The sequence below is a fragment of the Drosophila montana genome, unplaced genomic scaffold (assembly GCF_035044405.1).
Source record: "Drosophila montana isolate Dmon_TW-CO22-7 unplaced genomic scaffold, ASM3504440v1 contig_1455_1, whole genome shotgun sequence".
Taxonomy (NCBI): domain Eukaryota; kingdom Metazoa; phylum Arthropoda; class Insecta; order Diptera; family Drosophilidae; genus Drosophila; species Drosophila montana.
Genome location: NW_026996406.1, coordinates 1,493,772 through 1,520,096, shown reverse-complemented (window position 1 = coordinate 1,520,096; position 26,325 = coordinate 1,493,772). Strand labels below are relative to the sequence as shown.

Here is a 26,325-nt window from a genome sequence, read left to right as displayed (position 1 = left end):
AATGAGTCTGTTAGCAGTTGTGGAGCAGTGTATGCTCCACACCACAGTTGCGGCAAATGTAAAAACCTACAAGAACAAAACCTGTGAAAATACATTTCAGGCACAACTAGAGGTGCTTCGATCTTGTAAATGCTTAATTAATTTTTTATGGATATGCACCTGAAATGCCTCTTATCGATAGCTTACTGATCCACTTGTTGCATATGCTAAAATCAGCTGAGCTCTGTTATCCGTTGCTTAATGTGAGTTGTGAATCAGTTAACAGTTGTTGGGCAGTGCTCGCTCCAAATAACAGCTGCTGCCAATGTTAAGACCTACAACTACAGAGCCTTTAAAAACACAATATACGGCTAATTTCGATTTATTAAACGCTCATAAACACGTACACAAATACTGTTGAGTAGCTACCGCTTCGCTTAACAGTTAAAGTTAGCAGCATGTTCTTAGGCATGTGTTAAGTGAACTAGTTTAACACTAATCTACTAATTAGTTCGTTCTTTGAGCTAAGTCGAACGTTCGAACGAACTAATTCCGAACGATTCGATGCAACTCTTTTTGTTTATAAAATCAAAATGGGCTTGACGTGGCAGCGGTTGAGATTTAATTTATTAGTGACCATTGGACTAACATCCTTTTGCCTGCTCATTAAAACAATCAGCGCACAAGAAGCACAACAACCATGGTACGAAAATTTGCCCGCAGTCGCCATGGATTATAAGGTAATAATTGAAATTAGAAAGTGGATGGGGTAAACAACAATAAATATGTGGTCTAAATAATTTTTTAAATACAGGTACACATAGATGCCGGCAAGGAGGACTGCTATCATCAGTATGTGCAGGCGGGTGCCACCTTCTACGTCTCATTCAGCGTAAGTTTGAGAAATGAATGCCCACGCATTTTCTTCATGTCTTAACTTTAACAGGTGGTGCGCGGCGGAGACGGCATGGCTGGTTTTGCCGTACGCAATCCGGCTGGCGAAATCGTGAAACCTTATCAGTGGCAGGCCACGGCTGATTATACAGACCAAGTCTCACCGGGCGGCTACTATTCGGTGTGCATTGACAATCAGTTCTCGCGCTTTGCGGGCAAGCTGGTCAACATCTACATCACGGTGGTCAAGTATGATGCCTGGGACAAGTATGCCAAGGAGATCGAAGAGTTGCAGCTGAATATGCAAAACTTTACGACCACAATTGGCACCGTCGAGCGCAACATTAATGATATGCTGGGCTATCAGGCGCACAGCAGGCATCGTGAATCACGCGATTATGCCCTGCTGCTGGACAACAATTCCTATATACAAACATTCTCCATTAGCCAGATTGTGGTCATTCTGATTACGTGCTCTATACAGGTGAAAAGTTTTCTCAATTACGCCAGTGCTGCCAATTTAGATATTTTCAGTTACATTTTAAAAGGATTTAGCTATTTTTTGCTATCTCAATGACAACCCTGTATATAAGCTAGTTTAGCTATTTTTACCATTTGGCAACACTGATTAACATTTTTAATTTGTTTATTATAATTTAAACAATTCCTTTTCATTTCTAGGTATTCTTCGTGCGCAAACTGTTCGAAGTGAAGACCACCACCAAGAGCCGCATTTAGTTACTAATAGGGCCTTCTTCATGGGCGCCAAACTTGCGGCATTTATGCACAAAGCTGTAAAAAAAACACTTTTATACTTTCCCCCGTTCTTTATATACGTACACACACGTTTCCCAAGCGCACTGCACATATACACCAAGCATTCATCATGAAACCTATTATAATATGTAATTATTTTAATGTTGGCAAACAGAACAAGTGCAAACTTAACAGACTTCAACTACTGATATTTATCATTTGTCCATATATATACAAATTATGTGATAAATGAACACGTGTCGAAGAGAGAGAGAGAGAGAGGAGTTTTTAATTAAATTAAAGTTTATATTTTATACTTGAGTATATGTATACATCACATCGTAAAGCTTCTTATTTGTATTTGGGTTTGTGTCTAGGCTAAGTTAAGTTAGTTTCCTGCAAGCTCTTCAATCCCGTTGGATTCAGTGTTGCCAACTGCCGCTTAAAAATAGCTAAATTGAACAAATCAATTTGAAATTTCAACTAAAAGCAGCCAAATTTAGCTAGAAAGCTGCTGCATTGGCAGCACTGGTTGGATTATATATGTAGTTGAGGTTAATTGTAGTTTGTTTGAAATTCACGATTATTACTGATAATTGTATATATTGTATCTATTGGTATTGGGAGGCGTATAGCTGGGTGCGTCTAGCTCGGAAAAAATGCCTTCGCCCGTATCGCTGCCGGGCCTGAGTACGCCCTCACTAAAAACAGAGCGTATTTCATTTGAATATTTTACGTATTGGCATATCAGAAATCGACTTTTAACCGAATTCCAAGAGTTTTTTGTGCTCACCCAAAGGCGCTGCCCCCGAAGCGTCCCACATTGGCAGTCTGGTAATAATTGTAAGGCGTCGCATTTATCCAGGAAGTAAGCATAAATGCGCTCAGAAGAAACACACAAATGTTAAGGAACTGCATTTCCCTAAAGCTTGCTGTCTTCTTTTTAGTCAATAAAATGTGTTTTTATTGAATAGCACCAGCCGCTACCGAAGCTGTCGCAATGAGTTTCAATCGAGTTATGCGTCTACCACTTGGAAGAATGGCACCTATTTATACTGAAGACCTGATTTTGACCAGTCTATTTACATATACGACAATCAGAACTAGTTTCCATATCATTGACGCTGTTTCTTAAAAGCGTTTTAATGGATAAGAGAAATTTAAATGGCACTCAATAATATATTTGTATTAATATTAACCAAAAGGTTAAATTTACAAACTATCCGCCAACTGGACAGCTTTATGCAAAAATGTGTTGCATTAGAGAAAATTTAAATAATATTAAAAATTTAATATTCAATATTTATGTCAGTTCAGAGTACGTCAAACATTGAATTTAAAGTAACGGAAAAAAATCACACCAAAAACACGTTTTTTTTTTTCGCCAGAATATGAACAAAAATAATAAATACAAATAACGTTTTACTATGTCATAATCATAGTAACAATCGGAGACCGGTTAAGTTCTATTCTACATTAATCTGATTTCTAGTTAAAAAATGAGCTCATAAATACTGAACGATTGATAATATTCATACAAATTTATCCGTTTTTTTGCGGTTCCGGAATTCAAATTTGTATTTGTTGTTGTTGAGAAAATGTGACCTCCAATTGGAGTAAAAAGGGCGATGTACGAAAAACATAAACAACAACGAACGAGACGTCATAAGGCTACATGGCTTAGGTGCGTCTGTGCGTCAGACTAGCAGGCGAGAGGTCACCGGTTCGAAGATAGAATAGTCAGAATGTACGAAAAACATAAACAAGCACAAACGAGACGTCATAAGGCTACGTGATGTCTGTGGTGTTTGTGCGTCGGACCAGCAAGCGAGAGGTCGCTGGTTTGAATATAGAATAGATAGAATGTACGAAAAACATAAACAACAATGAACGAGACGTCATAAGGCTACGCGATGTCTGTGGTGTTTGTGCGTCGGACCAGCAAGCGAGAGGTCGCTGGCTCAAATATAGAATAGAATGTACGAAAAACATAAACAACAATGAACGAGACGTCATAAGGCTACATGGCTTAGGTGCGTCTGTGCGTCAGACCAGCAAGCGAGAGGTCGCCGGTTCGAAGATAGAAAAACGCGAAGCTGGATCATTCTTTTACATGGCAACAGTTGCCGCAAGTTACAGAAACAATTTCGTTGCATTTGAGCCGAACGACGCCGGGTAATTTACGCTTTTATTGCTCAGAAGATGTAAAACTCAATCATTTCATAAATGTGCAGCAAAAGTGAAAGGAAAAGAGGAAGAGTTGTGAACCAGGTTCACGAACCGAACCTAACGAAGCGGCATTTGTGCGAACCATGAACCGAACCAGAGCATGAACAAGTGGTTCAAGAACTTGTGATGATTGTGAGAACATGAGAAGCTCAATTTAATCAAAGTGTTTCTTTAAACTTAAGAATAATTAAGAAATATATAGTTCCGCAATGAATACTTATATAACAACTTTTTGCCTATGAGAATTTTAGTTAACATAAATAAAGGCACACACACACACATGCACACTCATGTTAATTACAAAAATTAAAATGCGATTATGTGTGCGCTTATCTGCGGCGTCTTCTTGGCCAATTCCCGCTGCAGTTTCCCAGCTGCGCCTTAAAGTAGGCAACGAAAACGAAGCCGCAAATGATGCGAGCTGAACCCCAACAAACTAAGCGCCTAATGGCCCGCACACAGATAAGTGAGTGCCTGAGTGTGTGTGTGTGCGAGTGTGTGTGCGAGTGTGTGTGTGTGTTAGTGCTGGCTCTTTAACTGTTTTAAACGCCATTGTTAAAATATTGCTCATACGCACTTCCGCCCGAAATGGGGTCTTTGCTTGGACTAATGATGCCAGCGCCGCAGCCAGTGCTGCCCAGTCGCAGTCGCAGTCGCAGCAGTCGCAGCGCAGCAGCAGCAGCAGCCAGTGTGCACAACGTCGACTGCAGTTTCAGATGTGGCTCCGCCCACTTTTTGGCTAAGCGCAGATAAACAAAGCGGGCGAAAGGGAGCGCGCGTGCGCATCAACCACCGCAAAGGAAGGGTGCTGCCGCTGCTGCTGCTGCTTGGGCATCCTTTTGATGTGCCCTGCTGATTGCGGCTCCCAAAAAGGTGGGAGGAGTGTGTGTGTGTGTGTGTGTGTGTGTGCCGGCGCCATCTTGAGAGCGCGCGCACGAGATGATTTGTGCCTCATTGTGCCAGGCCAGGCCAGGCGAGGCTTTTTGTGTATGGCCAGCGGGACATACACATTAACTTGGAGTGCGCGTTACCGTTACGACACGTCGAGCGGAGCAGCATAATAACGGCACTTTGCGGTCGAATATACGTCGGTCCACACACACGTTCGACACACACACACACACACACAGGAAGCCGCCTGACCAACTGACAAAAAGGGGAAGGGGGACAAAACAAAACAAAATAAATATAAAAAAAAGTAAATAGTAAAAATACAAACAAAAACAAAACTTGGACAAATGCGCTTGTTGCTTGCCAACTGGCAGTAGGCGTGGCAGCGCCTCTTTTGCGCACACGTGTGTGTGTCTGTTGCATAAATTGTTGTGCGGAAATTATTGAAATTTTACTTTTTGGCGAAACTCGCGGCGAGAAAGTGGCCCGCCGACAATGCCAAAGGGACGCGTTGCGGCCACCGTCGGTGTTCTGTGCCACGCCTCCTTCTGACTGACAAATTTCCTTGCATATCCGCTGCAACAACAACAACAACAACAACAGCAACAACAACTTGCCACAAAACTAAACAAACACAATTTGCGTTTCGCGTCGCCGCAAGCCCAGCCCGCCCCCTCACCTTGCGGCCAGCGCCAAGCCAAGCTTGTTCTCCGTCGCCATTTTGGACAATAATTTCACTTCCGGTTTGCACAAATACAACGGTAAATGGTATTCAAAAAAAAAACATTGCACAAAATGCCGACAAGTGACGCGTGAAGTTTTATCGTATTTCAAGAATATTAGTTAGTCAAAGTGCATTAATTAATTAATTAACTGAATTAATTGGAGCCTGAGATTTTTGGATAAAGCACAAAAACAGAAACCAGCATAATCCTGAGGTGAGATTCTAATAGTTTGCAAGGGAACAGCCGCCGCTATTATATATAATTATTATATTTAAATTATTTTTATAATTATTTAATTTATTATTATTAGTGATAGTATTGCTATTGATTATTATTGTTACTATTATTACAATTATTATTATTTATTTTTATTTTTGTTATGTAAGAGAATGTTATTATTAATTATTATTATCATAATTAGTATTACTATTATTATTATTATTATTATTATTACTATTTTTATTTTATTATTGTAATCATTATTATCATTATTATTATTGCTATTACTTTGATTAATATTATTAATATTATTATTATTATTTTTATTATTATTATTATTATTATTATTATCATTATTATTGTTATTATCATTATCATTATTATTGCTATTATTATTATTATTATTATTATTGTTTTTATTATTATTAGTTTTGTTTTTATTATTATTAGTATTATTATTATTATTATTATTATTATTATTATTATTATTATTATTATTATTATTATTATTATTATTATTATTATTATTATTATTATTATTATTATTATTATTATTATCATTATCATTATTATTGTTATTATCATTATCATTATTATTGCTTTTATTATTATTATTACTATTGTTATTATTATTATTATTGTTTTTATTATTATTATTGTTACTATAAATATTATCATTATTATAATTTGTATTATTTTATACTGTTTTATTATTATTGTATTAATAAATCACGAATTGCACGAAGTGACTACATTGATCAGCATAATTTTAACTGATCAGTTTATTTGTTATTATGACAATGGTATTATCACATTTTTTGATATTATTTTTCAAAACCGGATTCAAACGAAGTTCTTATGAACCTTTGTTAAATCATAAAGAAATCGAAATAACCACAATAAGTTTAGAGAACAATTGTTAAAACTAGTCAAGGGGTTGAATTTTTCAATAGTTTACCCATATAATATATCAGGTAAGGTCACCTTTAGCTGAAAAATTATAATCTTAACCTCTATGAGCTTGATCCTAGAAGTCGAAGATCCGGGGTGTTAAAACTGACTCGAACTCGGAAGTCCAAATTGGTTTGTGCCAAGAAGAGCCTTAGATTGGAGTAGTTCTATAGAGATAAGTCGAATTTAAACCGATCCAATTCTTTTTTAAAAACTGTTAAGCTCCAACAAATATCTGTTTTCATATGAAAAAATATGTTTTGAAATTTGTTCGAAGATTCTGTGAACCCAGTTAACGAACCAGACTTTGAAACGAGGCCTTTGTTCGAGCCACGCGCCGATCCATATAGACATAGGTCAAAATTTCCCAATCCCATAACTTGCTCAAATCTCAAATAGGTTTAGCTTTTTGTTCTCTAGATCAATTTGCCATCAAAATCTGGCAACAGTAGTTTTGGTCGAAATTCATCTATTAATGGTAGCCTCAAATATCCTATATGGACATGGGTCAAAATTTCCCACCCCCCTAATTCAGCCAAAGCTAAACCGATTTTCACCCGGATTCGATTTTCGTTCATGGTTTTCCCTTTAAAATAATCTGGCATTTAAATCTGACCACACATTTTTTAGTCGAAATTCATGTGAAAATCTTACCCCTAGGATTCGTATATAGACATGGGTCAAAATTTCCCAATCTCATAACTCGGCCAAAACTCAACCGATTTTCACGAGGTTTAGTTTTTTCTTCATGGTTTTTCCTCTAAAATAATCTGGTATTTAAATCTGACATTACATTTTTTAGTCGAAATTCATGTCAAATCTTACCCCTAGGATTCGTATATAGACATGGGTCAAAATTTCCCACCCCTATAACTCGGCCAAAACTCAACCGATTTTCATGAGGCTTGGCTTTTTGTTCATCGTTTTCCCTCTAAAATAATCTGGCATTCAAATCTGAACACACATTTTTTAGTCGAAATTCATGTCAAATCTTACCCCTAGGATTCGTATATAGACATGGGTCAAAATTTCCCACCCCTATAACTCGGCCAAAACTCAACCGATTTTCACGAGGTTTAGTTTTTTCTTCATGGTTTTTCCTCTAAAATAATCTGGCATTTAAATCTGACATTACATTTTTTAGTCGAAATTCATGTCAAATCTTACCCCTAGGATTCGTATATAGACATGGGTCAAAATTTCCCACCCCTATAACTCGGCCAAAACTCAACCGATTTTCACGAGGTTTATTTTTTTCTTCATGGTTTTTCCTCTAAAATAATCTGGCGTTTAAATCTGGGAACATAATTTTTAGTCGAAATTTATGTTAAATGTTACCCTCTGAAATCCTATATGGACATGGGCCGAAATTTCCCACTCCCATAACTCGGTCAAAACTCATCCGATTTTCAAGAGGTTTGGCTTTTTGTTAATGATTTGGCCTCTAGATCAATTTGGCTTCAAAATCTGGCAACATTATGTTTGGTCGAAATTCATCTAAATATGGCACCCCCAAATATCCTATATAGACAAAGGTTCAAATTTCCCACTCCCTCTAGATATTATATAAGACAAAGCCAGATTTTTCAAAGTTCAGCTAAACGTCATTTCAAAAGCCGCCGGCTTTTTTCACAGCTGCAAAAAATTACATTTACCAAATCACGAATGTAAGTGCGTGTTAAATGACCACGCCCCCACACGAAAGTAAGAAGAAGAATGAGAAGAAAAAAACTCCCATTAACCAGAGCTGATAGGTAAATCTTACAAACCATTAAAGTGCCCTCAGACGGCGCGTGTGTCCTCATCCTGTTAATTAAAATGCTGCGCGCGGGCATTATGTCATTAGCTCTATATGCAAAGTATGTGCCTGAGTCTGTGTGTGTTTGTGTGTTTAGCATATGTATGCGTATGCTCGTCAAATCTTTTTTTTATACAGCCCAGCATAGCCACGCGTCGTACCCCATGGCCGCAGCATCACGGCATCCCGGCATCCCGGCAGCCCGGCATCCCGACATCCTGGCATCCTGCGCGTATTTCCGGTATGCGCGCGCTCGCGCGGCCTCTCGAACGAGCAACGAAATGCGATAACTTCAAAATGGCTGCGTGTTCGTCCTTCGGCGTGTCCTTGCGCCTTGCGCCTTGTGCCTAACTGCTTTGGGCCCAGGTCCACGCAATTTGCTTGCAAACACAATATGATAAATAATAATAAACAAGGCGTGTGCATGGCCCGTTTATAATGTCAGTCTCTGTAATGTCTGATGACGTTGCAGATAGCCAAATGCCAGTTGTTGTTGTTGTTGTACTTGTTGTTGCTGCCACGCTTTAAGCTGCCACAAAGTGCGTTCAAAATTTAAGGCCTCTTGTTATACGCAGCACGCAGAAGAGATGGTTAAAAGGGGTCTAGGTTGTCTAAGACCCTGACACCCTTATGCTAATATATGTATGTAACAGGCAGCAGCAGATATCTTCCACCCCATTAAGCATATATATTCTTGATCAGCAGCAAGAGACGTGTCGCTGGAGCCATGGCTGTCCGTCTGTCTGTTTGTGTGAACACGCCAGTCTCGAAAAGTCTTAGAGCTACAGATACTTATACTCCTATACTATATCTCCATATTTTCTATGTTCTCGATATCTGCATTCATTTTCAGACTATCGATAATAATCGATAATACAAGAGCTAGATGTCTGTAGATAGAAATTTGGTTTGTATATTCCCGAATATCATATGCATATTAACAATATTTCAGCTCAAGGCTATGCCATTGCTGTTCCCTACAAAACCTCAAAATTTAATTAGATATTCTCCTTTATCAAATCATGATATTCTTAATATATTCTCTTAATTTCATACTATCGATAATTATCGATTTGGAGACATGGGGTTTTTTTAAGCATTTCTTCGATAATATAAGAGCTAGAAATCTCTAGATAGAAATAATATAAGAACTAGAAATATCATTATGAATATTTCGCAAGCTGTTCTCCACAAAATTCAAATAAACGCATTTTTTAATGTCAAGTCTTAGGCTAGGGTATCTATGGTATGTTATGCCATATTTAAGATCTGAAATTTTCATAGACATCGGACTCTAAGGAGCCAAGCTAAGTCAAGAATGGAAATTTCATACAAAGCCTAAGGCTCAGGGCTAAGGCTGAGAAAAGAAGAAGCGCACACTGTGACTTGGCTTTGTATGCATTGAAGAAAGCTAGGTGCCTTGTGTAGGGTATCTGCTAGTCGGGCACACTCGCTTGCAGCTCCCTTACTTGTTATTGTTGCTGCTGTTGTGGCATAAATTTCGTTGGCATAAATCAAAATTCAGCAACTTCCGATGAAGGCAGAGTGCAAAAATTTGCATGGCACACACAGCACACACACACACACAGCACACACTGGCACACAGCACACACACAGCACACACTGGCACACACATGGCAAACAATAGCTGCATTAGAAATGCACGCTCAAATGGCCGTCGTCCACGCATAACGCTCATACGCTCAGCGTTGGCCCCGCACCATAAATAACCCGAAGCAGATAATTATGCATATATCTTCGGGAGCCACAGAGCACAACAGCTAACACTAATTATGTTGGCTAGTGTAGCCAGTCTCTGAGTATATTTTAAAATTGCAGTCATTAATTGCAGGCCATTCGCTGTGATTTATGTGCATTATCACATGTAAATTCAGGCACATTTATTCAAGCAAATTATATTCCCCTAAAAATCGAATTCGAGCATTATTTTCTTTAACTTTTAGGAATGTTTTTGGCTCAAATGTTTCCATACAAAATATTGATTATGTTTATTATTTTAAATAATCATTATTTGCATTGGAAATCAATAATTGAAATCGAATAAAATGAAGAGCAAAGTGCTCCTAGTAAGATATAAAAGAGAAAGAGCTAACAATTGTTATCTTTGAAATGCGAAAGATTAAGATAATATATAGTTTCATAGCTCTCTACACACAGCGGATATTTCGAGCAATCGTTCCTATATAAGTAATCTATACATATGCAAGTGTCTGTGCTGACTGCGTGAAGTTGCCAGTTCAAAGCTAGTCACAATTTTCAATTTTCAACCGATAGATCTAGATATATATATCATTAAAGGGACTTTTCGGCCCTATTGATCTCCTTAAAGCATTTGGAACTGGAGGAACGCAGTAAGATACTTAAACATAAATATTATAGATTCAACAAAATGTTTATATAGTGCGCGCTATATATTTAATATATATTAGATATATATATATGGAAGAACGCATAATATTTATAATCAGAGACGATTTAGACTCTTATCTCTAAATACAAATCTTATAGATTCTAAAAAAATCCATATTATGCGTACTATATATATTACACTACAGATGTAGTATATATTATATATATATATATTTCAAAAAATATATTGCCTGGAAGAAGGCATCATATTTACAGTCTGAGAAAAATAAAATACCAATGCTTAAACTGAAATATAAAAGATTCTAAGAAATCCCCATTATGTGTACTTTATATATTTCGAAAGCTTCTAAAATATTGCCTATACTTTTAAGAATTTACTGGATTATAGAAATATATCTAAAAAGGTTTTGGTTTTCTCTGAAATCGATTTTGATAAGAGTACAAATTGATAGATTCTTTCTCTGAGTGTACTTAAGTTACATAAGCACAAACTAAAATTAAATAAAATATGTTTTTCTACGGAAATCATTAAATAATTATTTCCCACGCCTTAAAAAGAAATACCTAACAATTAACTATATTAATTATTATTTTTTTTATATAAAAATGGGTAATATATTTAGTTGATTTCTGTGTTTGCAGAGTCAAGTGGAATCCATTGCTTAACCAACACGTAGCCGTTGACGGTTCGGAGGGACGCGCCATGTACGAGAACTCGTGTTCGTATCAAACGGCGCTGGACTTGAAGCGCGTGTCGCCGCCGACGCTGGCCCAGGTGAAAACGGAGGACTGTTTGACGTTGGGCCAATGCTCGCCGGACTGGACCTCGTATCGGTTCCATCAGTCGACCTTCGAGCAGCTGAAGCAGAGCGTCGAGAAGGCCAAGGCGGCGCTGCAGGATCGCAGCAGTTTCTTTGGTGCCAGCAGCGCCTTCAGGTGAGTCGACCAGGTGAGAGCTCTCCCCACTTCCAGCCACTCTAATGCCATTCGGGTGTGCCTTGCAGCGACATCTACTCCAGCCAGCGGCTGACCGATACGCTGGACACACTGCCCGCCATGCAGAATGGAACTGGCGCCGGCAATTGTCTCGGCCTCACGCACAACGCAGGCGCCGGCGTCGGCGTCGGTGTGGGCGTGGGCGTCGGAGTGGGCGTGGGCGTGCTCAACTATAACACGGTGAGCAGCAGCAGCGCCGGCGTCCTGGGCAGCAGCAGCGTGCAGCGGCATCGCCTGGACACACTGCAGCCTCCATCGGGCTGCTCGCCCGCCGGCACACAGCACGGCGTCATCACGTCCAGCGCGGGACATGTGCCGGCTGCCACCTTGGATGCGGTCAGCTCGCCCTCGGTGCTGCCGTCGCTATCAGCGTCCACCACCTCGCATGTGGAGCACAAAGTTCGAACAGGTACGAAGACGCAAAAAAAACTTCATTTCAATCTATTCGGTCTGACAGTGAAAGGCATCTCTGATCGATAAAACTATATATATATATGTTCAGCATCTGGTTTAGAACTGAACCGGTTCGAGCCCGAAAAATTTACTTTTAAACATGAACCAAATCAGTTGACCACAAAAAAAGGCTAAGCAAAACCCGAACCAAACCATATTTTTGATCACAGAAACAAGACTCGAACTTATGATAGGTTCACGAATCGAATCTTAAGGCGGAGAGCTGATTCGACACGTAAGCTGAACCACAGAAACTGCTTCGACCCTATCTTGGTGATTCCAACCCTGATTAAAATAAATGTATTCCTTGGTTCGTAAACCTGGTTGTTTACTTTAAGGCAGGGAGCTGGTTCGACGCCTAAATCGAACCACCGACCATGTTTTTGGTGTTTCCGACCCTGAGCCGAAGCCAGTTCAAAGCGCAAGCCGAATCATTCTTTTGATGTTTCCAGCCCTGATTAAAACAGATCTATTCATAGGCTCTTTAGCCTAGTTATCCACCTTGGCGCAGGGAGCTGTTTCAAAACGTAACCCGAACTGCCGTCATGATTTTTGGTGTTTCCAAACCTGAGCCGAAGCCGGTTCAAAGCGTTAGCCAAACCACGAACCATGTTTTTGATGTATCTAACCCTGATCAATACAAATTTGTTCCTCAGTTCGTGAAGCTGGTTGTCGACCTTCAGGCAAGGAATTTGTTTGACCAGTGAATCGAACCACCGATCATAGTTTTGATGTTTCGAACAAATTCTTTAGTTCGTGAGTCTGGTTGTCCACCTTAAGGAAGAGAGCTGGTTTGAAGCATAAACCGAACCACCGACCACATTTTTGATGCTTCTAACTCAGAATTAAACAGATCTATTCTTAGGTTCGGGAACCTGGTTGTTCACCTTAAGCCAGGGAACAGGTTCGAAGCTAAGCCGAGTCACCAACCCTATTTTCTGTGTTTCCAGCCCTGAGCCAGAACCGGTTCGAAGTGTTAATCAATTCCCTGACCACATTTCTAATGTACCCAACGCTGATTAAAACAAATCTGTTCCCAGTTTCGATATATTGGCTCTTCGTCCCAAGGCAGTCAGTTTTTGGTTTAATCCGTGAACCGAACCACATTATGTTAGCTTACAGCCCTAGGTTTAAAGGTATGATTGCAACCCCGTCCGTTCGTATATTTTGCAATCAAAAATTCCATTTTAGCAGCTTGTTTAGCTGCTTTTAGACGTAGAGCAACCCACTGACCTTCTCGCCGTGGGTCTAACACAAATGTCAGCGAAATGGCGGAAAAACAAATCCTGCGCTTCCGGCAGAGCCAAAGCTACCAAAAAAAAAAGAAGAGGAGAAAACAATTGTTGTTTCTTTTACAAAAGTGGCAAATTTCGCGTATATTTATTTAAACACATCCAAGCAGCATATGTTGACCATTGGCCGCCGCCCACAAAGGCCCGGCGAGCGCCGAAAAATGTTCGTTACATTTTATGGGCCACAAAAAATGTGGCAAAAACAGCGCTAGCTGGACATAATTTTCGTTGTTGTTGTGGCCCAAAAATGAAAATAAAAGAAATTATAAAAAGCCAAATTGAATTATCCATATAAACGTCAAGGTCTTGCTTGCAGTTGCCTCCCTCCACTTGTTTATCAATTTAAGCCCGCGCAACGGATGTGGCTTATAATGCGACCACAAAGGGGGCCGGGTGGGCAGTGTATGCATGTGTGTGTGTGTGTGTGTGTGTGTGTGTGTGTGTGTGTGTGTGTGTCTGTGCTTGGATAGAAACATCAAAAATGCACTGTCCACAATAGCATCGCGTGCCTGGCGAGAATTTGTTATGCCGCCTCCGTCATGTTGTGTCCACTTATATCTATAAGAAATTCTTTCCTATTCTCGTCTCTTTTTTTTTCGTATACCCTGTACTCTTTGAAAATGGCTAAAGCGGGTAGTTGGTTTTTGTGGGAATGTATGTAAGATGCGGAGGGAGGCATTTTCTAGCTGAGTCTGCCTGTCTGTCCGTCTGTCTCTCAGTCCGGCTGTCAGTCCGGCTTTTTATCAGTCCGTGTGCCTACAGAAGACACAGACTCGGAGTTCGAAAATTATAGTCTCCTATATAATATTTAGAATGAGTCAACATTAGTTTTTCGATATCTCCTATCATTTTCATAATATCGATATATATCGATTTTGCGGCAAAGGTTTTTTGGGCAAAGCTCGAAAATATCAACTTACATTTTCGAAGAGCAAATACAAGACATAAAAAACATAAAATTATTTTTCCAATATATTCTATTATTTTGATAATATCGATAAGTATTGCTTCGGAGAGTGATCTTTTAGGCAAAGCTCGAATATCGATAAGTATCGATGGTGACAAAAAGGGTTTTTTAGGCCTTGATCGAAATGTATAAAAGCTAGATAACAACAAACTTGGTATGCAGGTTCTCGTATGGTCTATATTTAATAAAATAAGTTTAATATTTTTTTGTTTTTTCGAAATATCTTCTAATTTGTATAATATCGATAAATATCGACGTCGGAACTTGGCTCTTTAGGCATAGCTTGAAAAGTATTAAAGCTAGATTACAACAATAGGTAAATAAATTCTGGTATAGTATATATAAGATAATTCACTACAACCCTCAGGGTTGTAAAGCTTTGCTCCTTGGTAGCATCATACCTGTGAATGCCAAATTAAAGCCCTGAAAACTTAAAAAAAATCGGACATTAAGTACCGAAGCTAGTCCCATAGTGTGGGGATGTCTGTATGTTTTTGTATTGTATATGTATGTATAGAAAACACCTACAATATTTGGATACAGGGTATCTCCTAGTCAGTCACTTCCGTTTGCTTGGTTTTTTTTGGACTTTTTAATCGTCTTGGCTTTGTGGCCTGTTTTTGGTAAGCCGGAATTCAATATGACAAGCAAGCAAGTCCCTTTGACTTGGCTTTAGGGTGGCCCAAAATGGCCGCCAGCCGAAACCAAACTCAAACCCAGCCTCGACGCGCTCAAGCAAATATGAAATGAATCCTTTTAAGCTGTCTCTCGAGGCCAGTACACCTCTCTCCCCTCTCTCTCCCACTCTATCTCTCGCCCTCTCTCCCACTCTCTCTCTCTCTTACTGCCCCTCTCTCTCTCTCTCTCTCTCTCTAGTTCTCTTTATGAACTTTGCTGCTGCCTTCTGCTCTGCTGCCATCGCATAAAGGAACTTTGTCATGCGTAACTCATTATTTTTGCTGAAAAACGTTTGGCTCACAAAGCACATAAAAGATAATTACGCTCCCCAACATTTTGTATAGGAGTCGTATCGTATTGTCCTTCTACTAAGAACCAGCTAAGAACGAAAACAAGAAACGAGCAATTCCTTGTCAATAATTTTTCCCTGCCTATTATAGGCAACATTTTGCAAAGTATAAAAACTACGTTCAGTCAGTCAGTTATATACATAAAGATAAATTTGGGAAGAGCATGGTACTTCCGGTACAAAATTCGAACTATCATAACTCGGCCAAAAGTGAACCGTTTTTTATGCTTGATGGTTCTGTGCTCCTGGTTTGTCCGCTGGATTGATTTTGCAAGCAAATCTAGGTCTATTTAAAAATTAATTTTTAAATAAATTTATTTCTAAGTATTATGTACCATGCCTTCCCCTCCTTACTCATTGCTTGGCATTTTTAAATGTTATTTCCAATTAATTCTGTTTGTAAAACTGAGTAAGAAATGCTGGCTTTAAAATGATTTTCAGATCGTCTAAATTTCATTTCAAAGTCAAGCCAAAAATGCCTAAAATTTGGGCTTAAAAAGTGACGATCCCTTAGTAAATGGCTTTATTTAACTTCAAACTTCGAAAACTTTGCCAAAACTTAACCTCATTTTGATGAATGAGCGCATTCTGGTCATGGTTTAACCTCTAAATTGTAATCAATACAATTTTTGGAGTATTTTTTTTTTTGTGAAAATATCTTGTATAGTAAATTTTATCATTCTTTTCCTTATTCGGTTTCAGAATTAACTATAGATGTAGAATCCAATATTTGTATTTGTTATCGATTGTGGGCTTAAAAACTTGTATAAAAAGCTATGTTAAAAATTATTGTGAGCCGTTCCAAAACTCTCTCAAGAAACTTGCCAAAATTAACAAAAAAATATGACATTGTATCCAATCTGTCTAGTCTACAAACTTTCATAACTCTGTCAAAAGTAAAGCGATTTACAAAAACGTGGTCATTTTGTTTAAGGTATGAGCTCTAGTTAGTGTGTACTTTAGGTGCACAATTGTGATCAATTATTTCTCGAGAAAACTCTATTCTCTTTAAAGGTTCTAACTTGCCATCTTTAGACTTTCGCCTACCTTCGGTTAGCCTAAGTTTATTATCGTATTTGACTATCTTTAGGAGCTTCAATTATGACACAGTCACGTTCCCAGGCACTCAACTCATGTTAGTTTCAGTCTCATCTTTATGGCCATTATCGGACATGGACATCAAGCTCTGCATTGACATTTCAATTGAAAGCGTTGCGAATTTCGCCGGCGCGCTTATTGTTGTTTACATCAAACAAAGATTTACGGCAATTAAACACGGCTACGGCTGCTGCTGCTGTTGCTGGTCTAATGTCTGAAGTGACAACCCTCGCGATTATATCCTTTGCGGTTCACAGGCTCTCCGTCTGTCTGTCCGTCTGTCTGTCTGTCTGGGGGTGGCTGCCGAGCGGCGTTGCGTGTCAGGCGAGCGTCATGGTTGGGCGGCGGCACCAGCTACCAGGACCAACCATAATTTGGGCAATAAATAAACGGGCCAGTTACGTTTTGATGCCGCCGCTGACAATTATCTATGTTGAGATTTATGACTGGACCCTGCTCTGTGGTCTGCTCCATGCCGAATGGCGAAGCGTGTCGCGCTGAGTGTGCAAATTTGTGCTGCCTAGCAATTAAAATTTGTTTGTTTCTTTCTATTTTCTCCTCTTTTATTCTCCTTGCAGAGAAATCGACGCTGGATTGCGCCACAACGTCCTCGCATGCCGCCGTCGCCTCGTCCTCCACGGCAGCCGCATCGGCGTCCAGCAGCGAGCTGGGCAGGCACAGCGTCGGCAAAAGCAACGCCAGCAGCAGCAACGGCCACAACAATGCCAGCAATTCACTCTGTGAGTATTCAGTTTTCTCAAAGTTATATCAACTATATCTTATTACTGGAATGCTCTAAAATTCGCGTGTCAATCGCGTGAGCTTAGCCTTGACAGCTTTCAGTCTGGACAAGAACCAGCAACAAAAGCAGCTCAGCTGCCGTCTACGCGCCAACAGAGGGCGCTGCTGCTACTCAAGGGCAGCCCAGTTGTTAGCCGTTTTTATGTTCATGTTAAAATTATGTTCATGTCAAAGAACACATATATTTTAACATGCTGTTTGCTTAAATTCTTGTTGTCATTTTTTTTACTAGGTTATCTAATTAGAAAAAGGGACACCTGATAAAATTTGCAAGCATGTGCTTGTTTGTGCAAGCTAGTTATAATAAATTTTGATGCATGTCAGACGACTCTATCAATTTTTCTGTTTGGCAGAACTAAGAAACGCTCAACTTTAAAAGGCAGAACTTAGACAACAACTTTTAAGTTTATATATTTGACTAGAAGTTAAAGTTGGACGATTATATATTTGACTTGAAGATAAAGAAGTTATATTTAAAATGTACACCTTGTTAAACCACCCTAACAAACAGTGTTGCCAATGTTATTTAATTCACTGCTAAAAATAGCTAGAAATAGCTAAATCAGCTCTGAGTACAAATTGGCCATACAAATATTTGCCAGAGATGCTAAGCCAGTTTAACATATTAAACGGCTTTTGACTAACGACAAAAATAGAACATTTAAATTTAATTCAGAAAATAGCTGAATTGAAAAATGAACTGCTGAAACACGCTTAATTCACAGTGTGTGTATACTTATGTATATGTTAAATTTAACAAGCACTTCACCAAGGACTTTAACATGTTGTTTTCTGAAGCTTATGCTAGTTATATTAACCAGAACTTTTAAAGCAAGCTGTTAATATTTGGTAGCAGACTTAATAGCAGTGTTGCCACCTTGTTTACGTATTTGAAAATGTATGTTAAAAATATTTGATTAAAATATTCAAACCTGGTGAATTTTTCAACTTTTCATTGAAAAGTTTTCAAGCTGAAACGTCCATTGAGATGTGGCATTGCCATGTGGCTTACCTTGAAAGCAATTTAACGAGCTGTTAATAATTTAACAAACAGTGTTGCCACCTTGCTTATACCCTGAAAAATATGTGTTGATGACAATTAATACTACATGCACTTCATACTCATATGAACTAACTGAGATACTGGGGGAATATCTTAATGAATATCACTTGATAACTTAGAGAACTTAGAAAGCAAATAATGTAGTCTTACCTAACAGTGTTGCCACCTTGTTTACACTCTGAATAAGATGTGTTAATGACATTTAATTGTACCTGAACTTAATGTTCGTGTGAACTAACTGAGATATTGGCCGAATATCTTAATGTATATCCCTTAGAACTTAGAAAGAAAACTAACAGTGTTGCCACCTTGCTTATATAATTGAACATGAACTTAATGTTCGTGTGAACTACCTGTAGCATTAGGGGGAATAGCTTAATGTCTCAATTGCAAGCACCACTTGACTTTGATGCCTAGAATCTAATCTAAGCTGGCAACGCGTAGGCTTCGCCCCTCAGCAGGACACAACACAGTGGGAAAGTTGGGCAAACAAACGATGAGCTGATGTCTTTGCCACTGTAAACATACAGAACGCAACAGTCACAACAATTGCTGTGATGCCAGCCAGCGTTGCCAGCCGTTGATAATTTGACTCTTAAGTGCTCTTCAGAGCTAATCCTATTAAGCGCACAGTCACACGGACGGACGGTCGGACGGACGCAGAGGGTTGTCCTCTTGGCAGAGACAATGAGGCTAATCGACAGATCATAAAATGATCAAAATGTTATGTGAAGCGCATTAGGGCGCACGCGTCGCTGACAGCGTGCCTGACAGAGGGACAGAGGCCGAGAAGGAGGAGAGAGTGTAAATTATTGAAGGGTAGCTGGTAGCTCGTTCAGAGTGTGAGACACACTTTAGGCACGGACAATTGAGCGGCGGCATTCTTGCTTTTATTTTCGGTTTAGATAAAGTAAACAAGATGTGATTATTTGTAGTACTCGGGATAACAGCTTAATTAATTTAAATATTTATTGCAACGAAAAAAGAAACAACTTTCGGTTTAACTAGAGGGTTGAATTGGCAAAGATGATAATGTTTAGATTCGAGATATTGTAAAATATGATTTATTGTTATAATTATTAATTAATTGAAATATTTATTGCACTAAGAGAAACCCTTTATCTGTATAATAAGAGGGTTAAATGTCAAAGATGTTGAAGTAATCTGTCAAGGCCCATGTTTTATTTTATTTTATATTTTATTTTATATTTTATATTATATTTTATTTGTATAATTGTCATACACTGTTTCGACTGTGAAAGAGAGTTCATTGTCTTTCTGCAAGGTGAAATTCTTTATTTCCCAGAGTCACAGTTTGAAGGTAACTACATTTTGAGGCTACAGTCTTAGAGTCACCAATTCCCTACTTGTTTTTAACTGGGATCCTCCTGTGCGGCTTAGGTCATACTACAGTAGACTTCTGATGATTAATCTTCCTTCTTTAATTAATCGTAGAACTATGCTTGTTGTAATATTTATTCATAAGTTAATTACGAGTAAAATCAACTCTTCTGGGTGGACTAGCGAACTAAACTTATCTATCCATATTAGATTTACACTTAGCTTTACATCTTTAACCTTTAAATTTTGGTCAACTGACCATAGTTGCATTTCGGGTCCTCTGCGATGATTACCACAAGCATTACAGAGTATTCTGCTGGGAGTCTTCGCTTCCTCGCATAAAGTCTTCTATTCTAAACTATTTGGCAAGGAGATAGTCTTGTCTATAGTCTATAGTCTATAGTCTATAGTCTATAGTCTATAGTCTATAGTCTATAGTCTATAGTCTATAGTCTATAGTCTATAGTCTATAGTCTATAGTCTATAGTCTATAGTCTATAGTCTATAGTCTATAGTCTATAGTCTATAGTCTATAGTCTATAGTCTATAGTCTACAGTCTAATAAACAATCTAAACAAGTCAACTAAACAATCTTTTGAAAAATATTGTTATATTTCTTAGGTTTTGCTTTTTTCTCGAGGTTTAAGTTTCTTTCTTTATCACTTCTTGATCTTCCTAAACCGTTTCCAGTTTTGGTACACTCAAATAAAAACGGGAAATCTCCGATTTTTATTTTGTACCTATAAACCTAAACTAATATTTGCTTATCTATTTTTTTGCTACTTATAATTTAGACCTCCAATCACGTTGTTTGACAACAGAACCCTTCAAGAATTAAACATATTTAAAAACTCTCAACTATAATTATGAACAGTTATGTAGACATAAAAATGTTGTTGCTTTGTTGTTAAAAGATTTAATTAAAATTAAATGAAATTGCAAATGCCCGTAACATTCTGCCCGAAACATTTGCCTATCGCGCGCGCATCTCCCGTCAAGTTTTGCAGCATAATCTGATAATCTGTGAACGGCATTAGACCCCATTCTGGACGCCCAGCGGGTGTTTAACTTCTGCCACACCCACACACACAGAGAGAGAGAGAGACAGAGAGAGAGTACGCCCACATTGTGCCAATGTCCCCTCCCCTCCCCCTCCCCTCCCTCTTGACCCTGCTGTGCGGGGGCGCCGTATGTTTTGCTCACTTCAAATTTAATTTCTGATTTCATTTGCGCACAGTTTGTATTTCTCTTCATTTTTTTTTTTACCTCCTGCTTTTTTTTTGTTGTTGTTGCCTGTCGTAATTGTTTCAGGCTGTGAAAATAAATTGAAAATTGTGCTGTGCCAACTGGCGCAACGTTGCCAACACTGGCTGTGCTTCTTCTTCTACGACGCTTTTGCGCCGCGTCCTTTTTGACAGCTTCGCGCACTGACGCGCTGCGCCTTCAATTTATGTGCTCATCTTTTTTTAAATGCTTAAAATTTGAAATTTTTTTCTATTCTCCTTTTTTTGGTCAAAAATACATATGAGCATGAGTTGGGCTGGCCCGCAAAAAGTTCAAGGAGCAACTTTTTCCCATGCTATGTTGCCTATTGATGTCCAAATATTTGGTATTCATGGCCCTTTTCGCGGTTCACTTAACTCCCAGCATAGTCATTATGGCAACCCCCCGAGATTTGTGCACGAGTTGCTCATAAATCAATTCATTGTTGTTGTTGTTCTTATTGCCCAACCCCCCCCTCCCCTAGAAAAGGCCGCCGCTGGTCGATAATAATGCTGATGACGGCAACAAGCTGGAAAATGTTGCTAATTTAGTTGTGCGCCGATAAAAACAATTTGCCTAAGCAATAAACTAAAAAATACAATTAAAAGGGAAACTTTAAAAAAAAACCCAGACTGTCAGGGAAATGCAAAGAGAGGGAGAGAGGGAGAGAGTGGTCGGCAACAGGTCGCTTCCGTTGCGGGCCCATTGTGATTTATGCCGCTGAAAATGACCCGCTTCCGACATGAAATATCAAAAATCACGCGCACTTGCAAAGTTTAGAAACGACCAACAACACTGGCAACGGCAACGGCGACGGCGGAGACGGCGAGGCGAGGCAGCAAAACACTCTGGCAACGTTGTCGTTTGCACCTACCGCCGGAAACGCAGCGCAGCCAGAGCCGGAGGTGGCCGTGTCGAAGCGTCTCCGGTGGCCAAGCGACTGCAATTTAGTTGTCAATTGAATTTATGAGCCACGACCTCAACAATTTATTGTGTCGCACTTTTCTTCCACTCTTTTTTTTTTTTCTCATCTCAAGTAACACGTGAGCGTTGCCAGACTTGCAGAGCGAGGGTCGGGGGCGAGCGTGAGACGCAAAAATTATGGCCAAAAGTCAATCGGGCCAATTGACAGCGCTGAGGGTCGCACGAGTCAAACCGCGACGTTATTTATGACCCGGCGGCCACGTGAACCTCAACCTCAGCCTCAACCCCTTGCCGCTGTCCTCCCCTCCCTCAATGTAGTTTGTCTGTTAATTGTTTGTTTGCTGTTTGTTGTCACTTCGGCCCTCGAGTCGCTTGGCGTGTGAATATGTTAGCTCTCAAAAAAAAAAAGTAAATGTAGGAACATTTTCGAAAACAAGTCAAACGTCGGGTAATCGGAGTCATGAATCGCACCACGCGCCGCTCCACTCCGTGCACCGTGCACCGTGCACCACGCACCACACCCACCCTCATTTACAGCACTTCCCCTTGTCGTTAGCCAACACTTTCCCAGCCGTTTCAATTGCGCAATTATTGCGCCCATTGTTTAGTTAGATACCGCATAAAAAGGGACACCAACAATATGCTTTCTTCTGCGTGCTCTTAATTTGTTTTTATTACAATTTTCACTTTTGATATGTTTTTTTTTTTGCTTGGGAAACCTTTTTGATCAATTTATCTGATAACTTAATTGTGTTTGTCAAATATATATATTAAGTACTCTTCGTGAATTTCTCACACTTTGGAAGTGTGTGCTGTGAACAGAAACAATGGGAACTTTCTTGGTTAGTTTTTCGAGCTGTGGTTAACCTGATTTAACTTAATGAAGCCTAACCTAACCCTACCTAGCCTAACCTAACCTAACCTTACCTTATCCTTACCTAAATTAGATCCTATATAGTTATTTAGTATCAAGATAACTGTCAGATGTGGCCTTCTTTTAAGATCCCAGACTTAAACCCCGGACATTCGAATTTCGGATGCCGTATCCCGAGACTTGAACCATGATCCTCGAACCATAAATCAGATTCTTCTACCATTGAATTGTGACAAAATCTTTCTTAACTCTGACAAAGTTGAAAAGTTGATTTTGATTTGTCTTAAATATTATATAAGATCCCAATACGCTGATCAAAATAATAATATTAAAATAATAAAATTAAAATTAAAATAAATGTATATATCATATTTTATATCAAAGATTTAGACCTCACCAACAAGCACTTAGACTCGCTTTGAATAAAGTTTAAAGAGCTTTTCTTATAAAAAACAATATTACAAATACGCCCTATTCTTACTCAACAGCCTCAACTTCTCTTATTTTCCACTTCTCCAAGTATTGACAACAATAGAATCCGCATAATGTCTAGTTTCTTTTCATACGCGTACTCCCCCAAAATAAAACTTTAGCCATTATTGCAGGCAAATTCGGTTGCTGATTTATGGAATATTTCACTTTATAGCCGTTGCCGCCCATTTGATCAACAAATTATTGAACCAGGCAAAAGTCACATACAACCAAATATTCAACACAATGCATTGTGTTCGTATGCTCTTACATTTCTCAAGGGGCCAATGTTAATCGATATACCCATGCTTAAGCGCGTCACATATCCGCTTGGGTTATCGAAAGGCCAAGCAGTCATCATCGATTACCAGATGTCAAGGTTGCCATTTGAATACCCTGTACTCATTGACAATGCGTCGGACAGTATGAGCGATAAGAGCTGGGACTTTAAATTTGAACGTAGATGAAATTGATTTCCCAATATAGGCAACTTTCTAGATTCCATGAAATCGATAAATATCGGTCTGAGGCTCCTGTCGGCATTTCTGATCCACTGACAGTAAAAGATCAATACATTTTCTTACTTCCATGCGATCGATAAATATCGATTTGAAGACTAGTTCGTAAGAATGATAGTTTCCCAATTCAAAATATATATGTTCTTATACGAAATGTTCTTTAATTTATTTTAAATTATCGATCACTTTGTATTCAAATTATCGAGCACTTTTCTTATTTCCACGAAATCGATAAATATCGATTTGAGCTCTAGTGAATGCATAACAATTTAATTAACCATGTCCTTTCTTAAGAATTGATTGCTTCAAATTATCTGTCCTCATTTTAACGAAATCGATAAATATCGATTTGAGGTTTATTCTGTCTGACTGTATGATTGTATTCATATGTAAAATATACATGTTCTTCCATACGAAATTCACTTGAAATTTATTTCAAGCTATCAATCAATTTTATCTTCTCCACAAAATCGATATATATTTTTTATCGGATATAGAAAATCTCTCGAAATTGTGTCCTCAAGTATCTAGACATAACTTTGCATATTTCTCCTTTGAAAATTTGCATCTCAAATTCTAATTGATATATCAGTCAGTCAATCAAGACCAACAATTTGATACATCTATGTATATTTCTTATGTGATGTGCCAATGCTAGTTTTTTGTATCCTTTGACACATCCACATAAAGCTTTCCATATCCCTTTATAATAGCTATTATAACAATACGCATTTCTGGCCTGCAACAAGCAGGAGAAGAAGACAAAAAAAAAAAAAAAAACCCAACTCGCATAAAAATCTCGCTGCAGGCGAAATGAGCAATCCGACGGGTCGCTCGTGCAAGGCGGGCGGGTATTAAAGAGCCGCAACGGGTGCCAAGAAAAGGAGCAATCACTCCAGGAGCTGTTGTCCAGCCCTGTTCAGCCCTGCCCTGGCCAGCTGCAGAGTGCGTCCTGTCATGCCGCTGGCAGGCAGGCAGGCAGTCGGCCAGTTGGCCACGTGCCGTCGCGTGTTATATCATTCATACGTCATTAATGGCCACGTGTGCTGTTGTTGTTGCCCTTTTGCTTTTGCTTTTGCTGCTGTTGTTATTGTAGGCAGTTTGTTTTTGTTGCATAGACACAGGCGCGCGTAATATTAGCAGCATGCCTGCTCCCTCCCACACACACACACACACACTGTCTCTCTCTCTTTCACTCACGACTTTGCTTTATTGAGCTTGAGAAAACAAATCGCAGCGTTGATTGCGTTTCTTATTAACTGCAAATGTTGGTGGTTGCCCAACACTGACAATATGCTCCCTGTCAGCCTACACACCCTGCCCTCCACCCGCTCTACACCCCCCTCTCTCACACAACATTCGTGTCATGTTTGTCTTGACGCTTCGTTGACTTCTCTGGCTGCACACAAACAAATGGAACACGAACCTTGATGCATTGGGCCTGGGCCTGGTCCTGGGCTTGGGGTTTGTGTTTGGGCTGTGGGTGTGGGTTGCTGTCCGCGCTAAGATGACGCATTTCGCAGTTCGCCTCAAGTGTGGGCGTGGCAGCGTCAGCGTCTTAGCAACCGCGGCTTAAATAGCTCGCCCCGCGGAAATGCCGCATGTGGGAAGGCGCAGGGGCGGCGGGTTGGCGTCTGAGGGGGGATGGGGGGTGGGTGGCGCATGCAAAATGGCGGAAACAGCGCCACAAAAGAAATTAATTTAAAGTTTTGCCGCAAGCGTGAAAATGAAATTACATAATGAATGCAATTAAAATACCAACTAAATTTCGCACAGCCAACACACACACACACACATACACTCAGCAAACACACACACACACACAACGCCGCGGCAAACATTTGCGCCAAGTGAACTTAGTTTTCTCCCTAACCAAACCCTGCCCCCTTCAGACCCCTTCGCCTTTGGCTGCCAGCGAGCCAAGAACAGCAAATTGCTATTTAGCCATTTTAGATTCCATTAGCAAGGGTTTGCACACACACACTCACACACACACACACACTTGTAGACACACATATTTAGGTACGAGGGACGTTTATTGAATGCCATAATCAAGACTGAAAACCAGATTTGTAAAAGAATCCGGTTTGAGTCTGAGCTTACATTATTTTATTAACCATGAACCGAACCTTGAATCGTGGGTGGAAAGGGTAGAAAATCGAACCAAAGCCGGAGCTGAATCATAGATTTAAACAAAATGGTTTTTTTTCGCGAATATTTTAAAACTGAGTGAACTGAACCATGGAAACATTTCTTCGAACTGTGAACTTGGTTCGAACCGTGAACTGAGCCACGGAGAACATTTCTTCGGACATTACAGTTAACCAATATACTTCTTTTCTCCGAGAGAGAAAGCGAAAGCCTTTGTACAGTTATGTTGAATGAGCTTTATATGGATATATAT

General features: G+C 39.3%; 2 protein-coding genes and 1 long non-coding RNA gene across 3 annotated transcripts in view; 2 read left to right on the top strand and 1 right to left on the bottom strand.

Moving 5' to 3' along the window:
- The first annotated feature begins 443 nt into the window (after positions 1–443).
- On the top strand, positions 444–1,966 carry loj (logjam). The gene is made up of 4 exons (XM_064685320.1): positions 444–719; positions 794–871; positions 926–1,357; positions 1,555–1,966. The coding sequence occupies exons 1-4, from the start codon at positions 573–575 to the stop codon at positions 1,609–1,611; spliced, it is 714 nt and encodes a 237-aa protein (XP_064541390.1). The 5' UTR covers positions 444–572; the 3' UTR covers positions 1,612–1,966.
- Positions 1,915–2,639, bottom strand: LOC135430605 (uncharacterized). Its single transcript, XR_010436656.1, has 2 exons — positions 2,423–2,639; positions 1,915–2,330 (listed from the first exon to the last, which is right to left on the bottom strand). It is a non-coding gene; the product is annotated as an uncharacterized LOC135430605 (long non-coding RNA).
- A 2,174-nt stretch (positions 2,640–4,813) lies between these two features.
- The window catches only part of Ets65A (DNA-binding protein D-ETS-3), a 45,856-nt gene continuing 24,344 nt past the window's right edge, over positions 4,814–26,325 (top strand). Inside the window, 4 exon segments of the mRNA XM_064687219.1 lie at positions 4,814–5,687; positions 11,476–11,769; positions 11,838–12,238; positions 17,245–17,406. Of these exon segments, the coding sequence (XP_064543289.1) occupies positions 11,537–11,769; positions 11,838–12,238; positions 17,245–17,406 (796 nt within the window). The 5' untranslated portion in view covers positions 4,814–5,687; positions 11,476–11,536.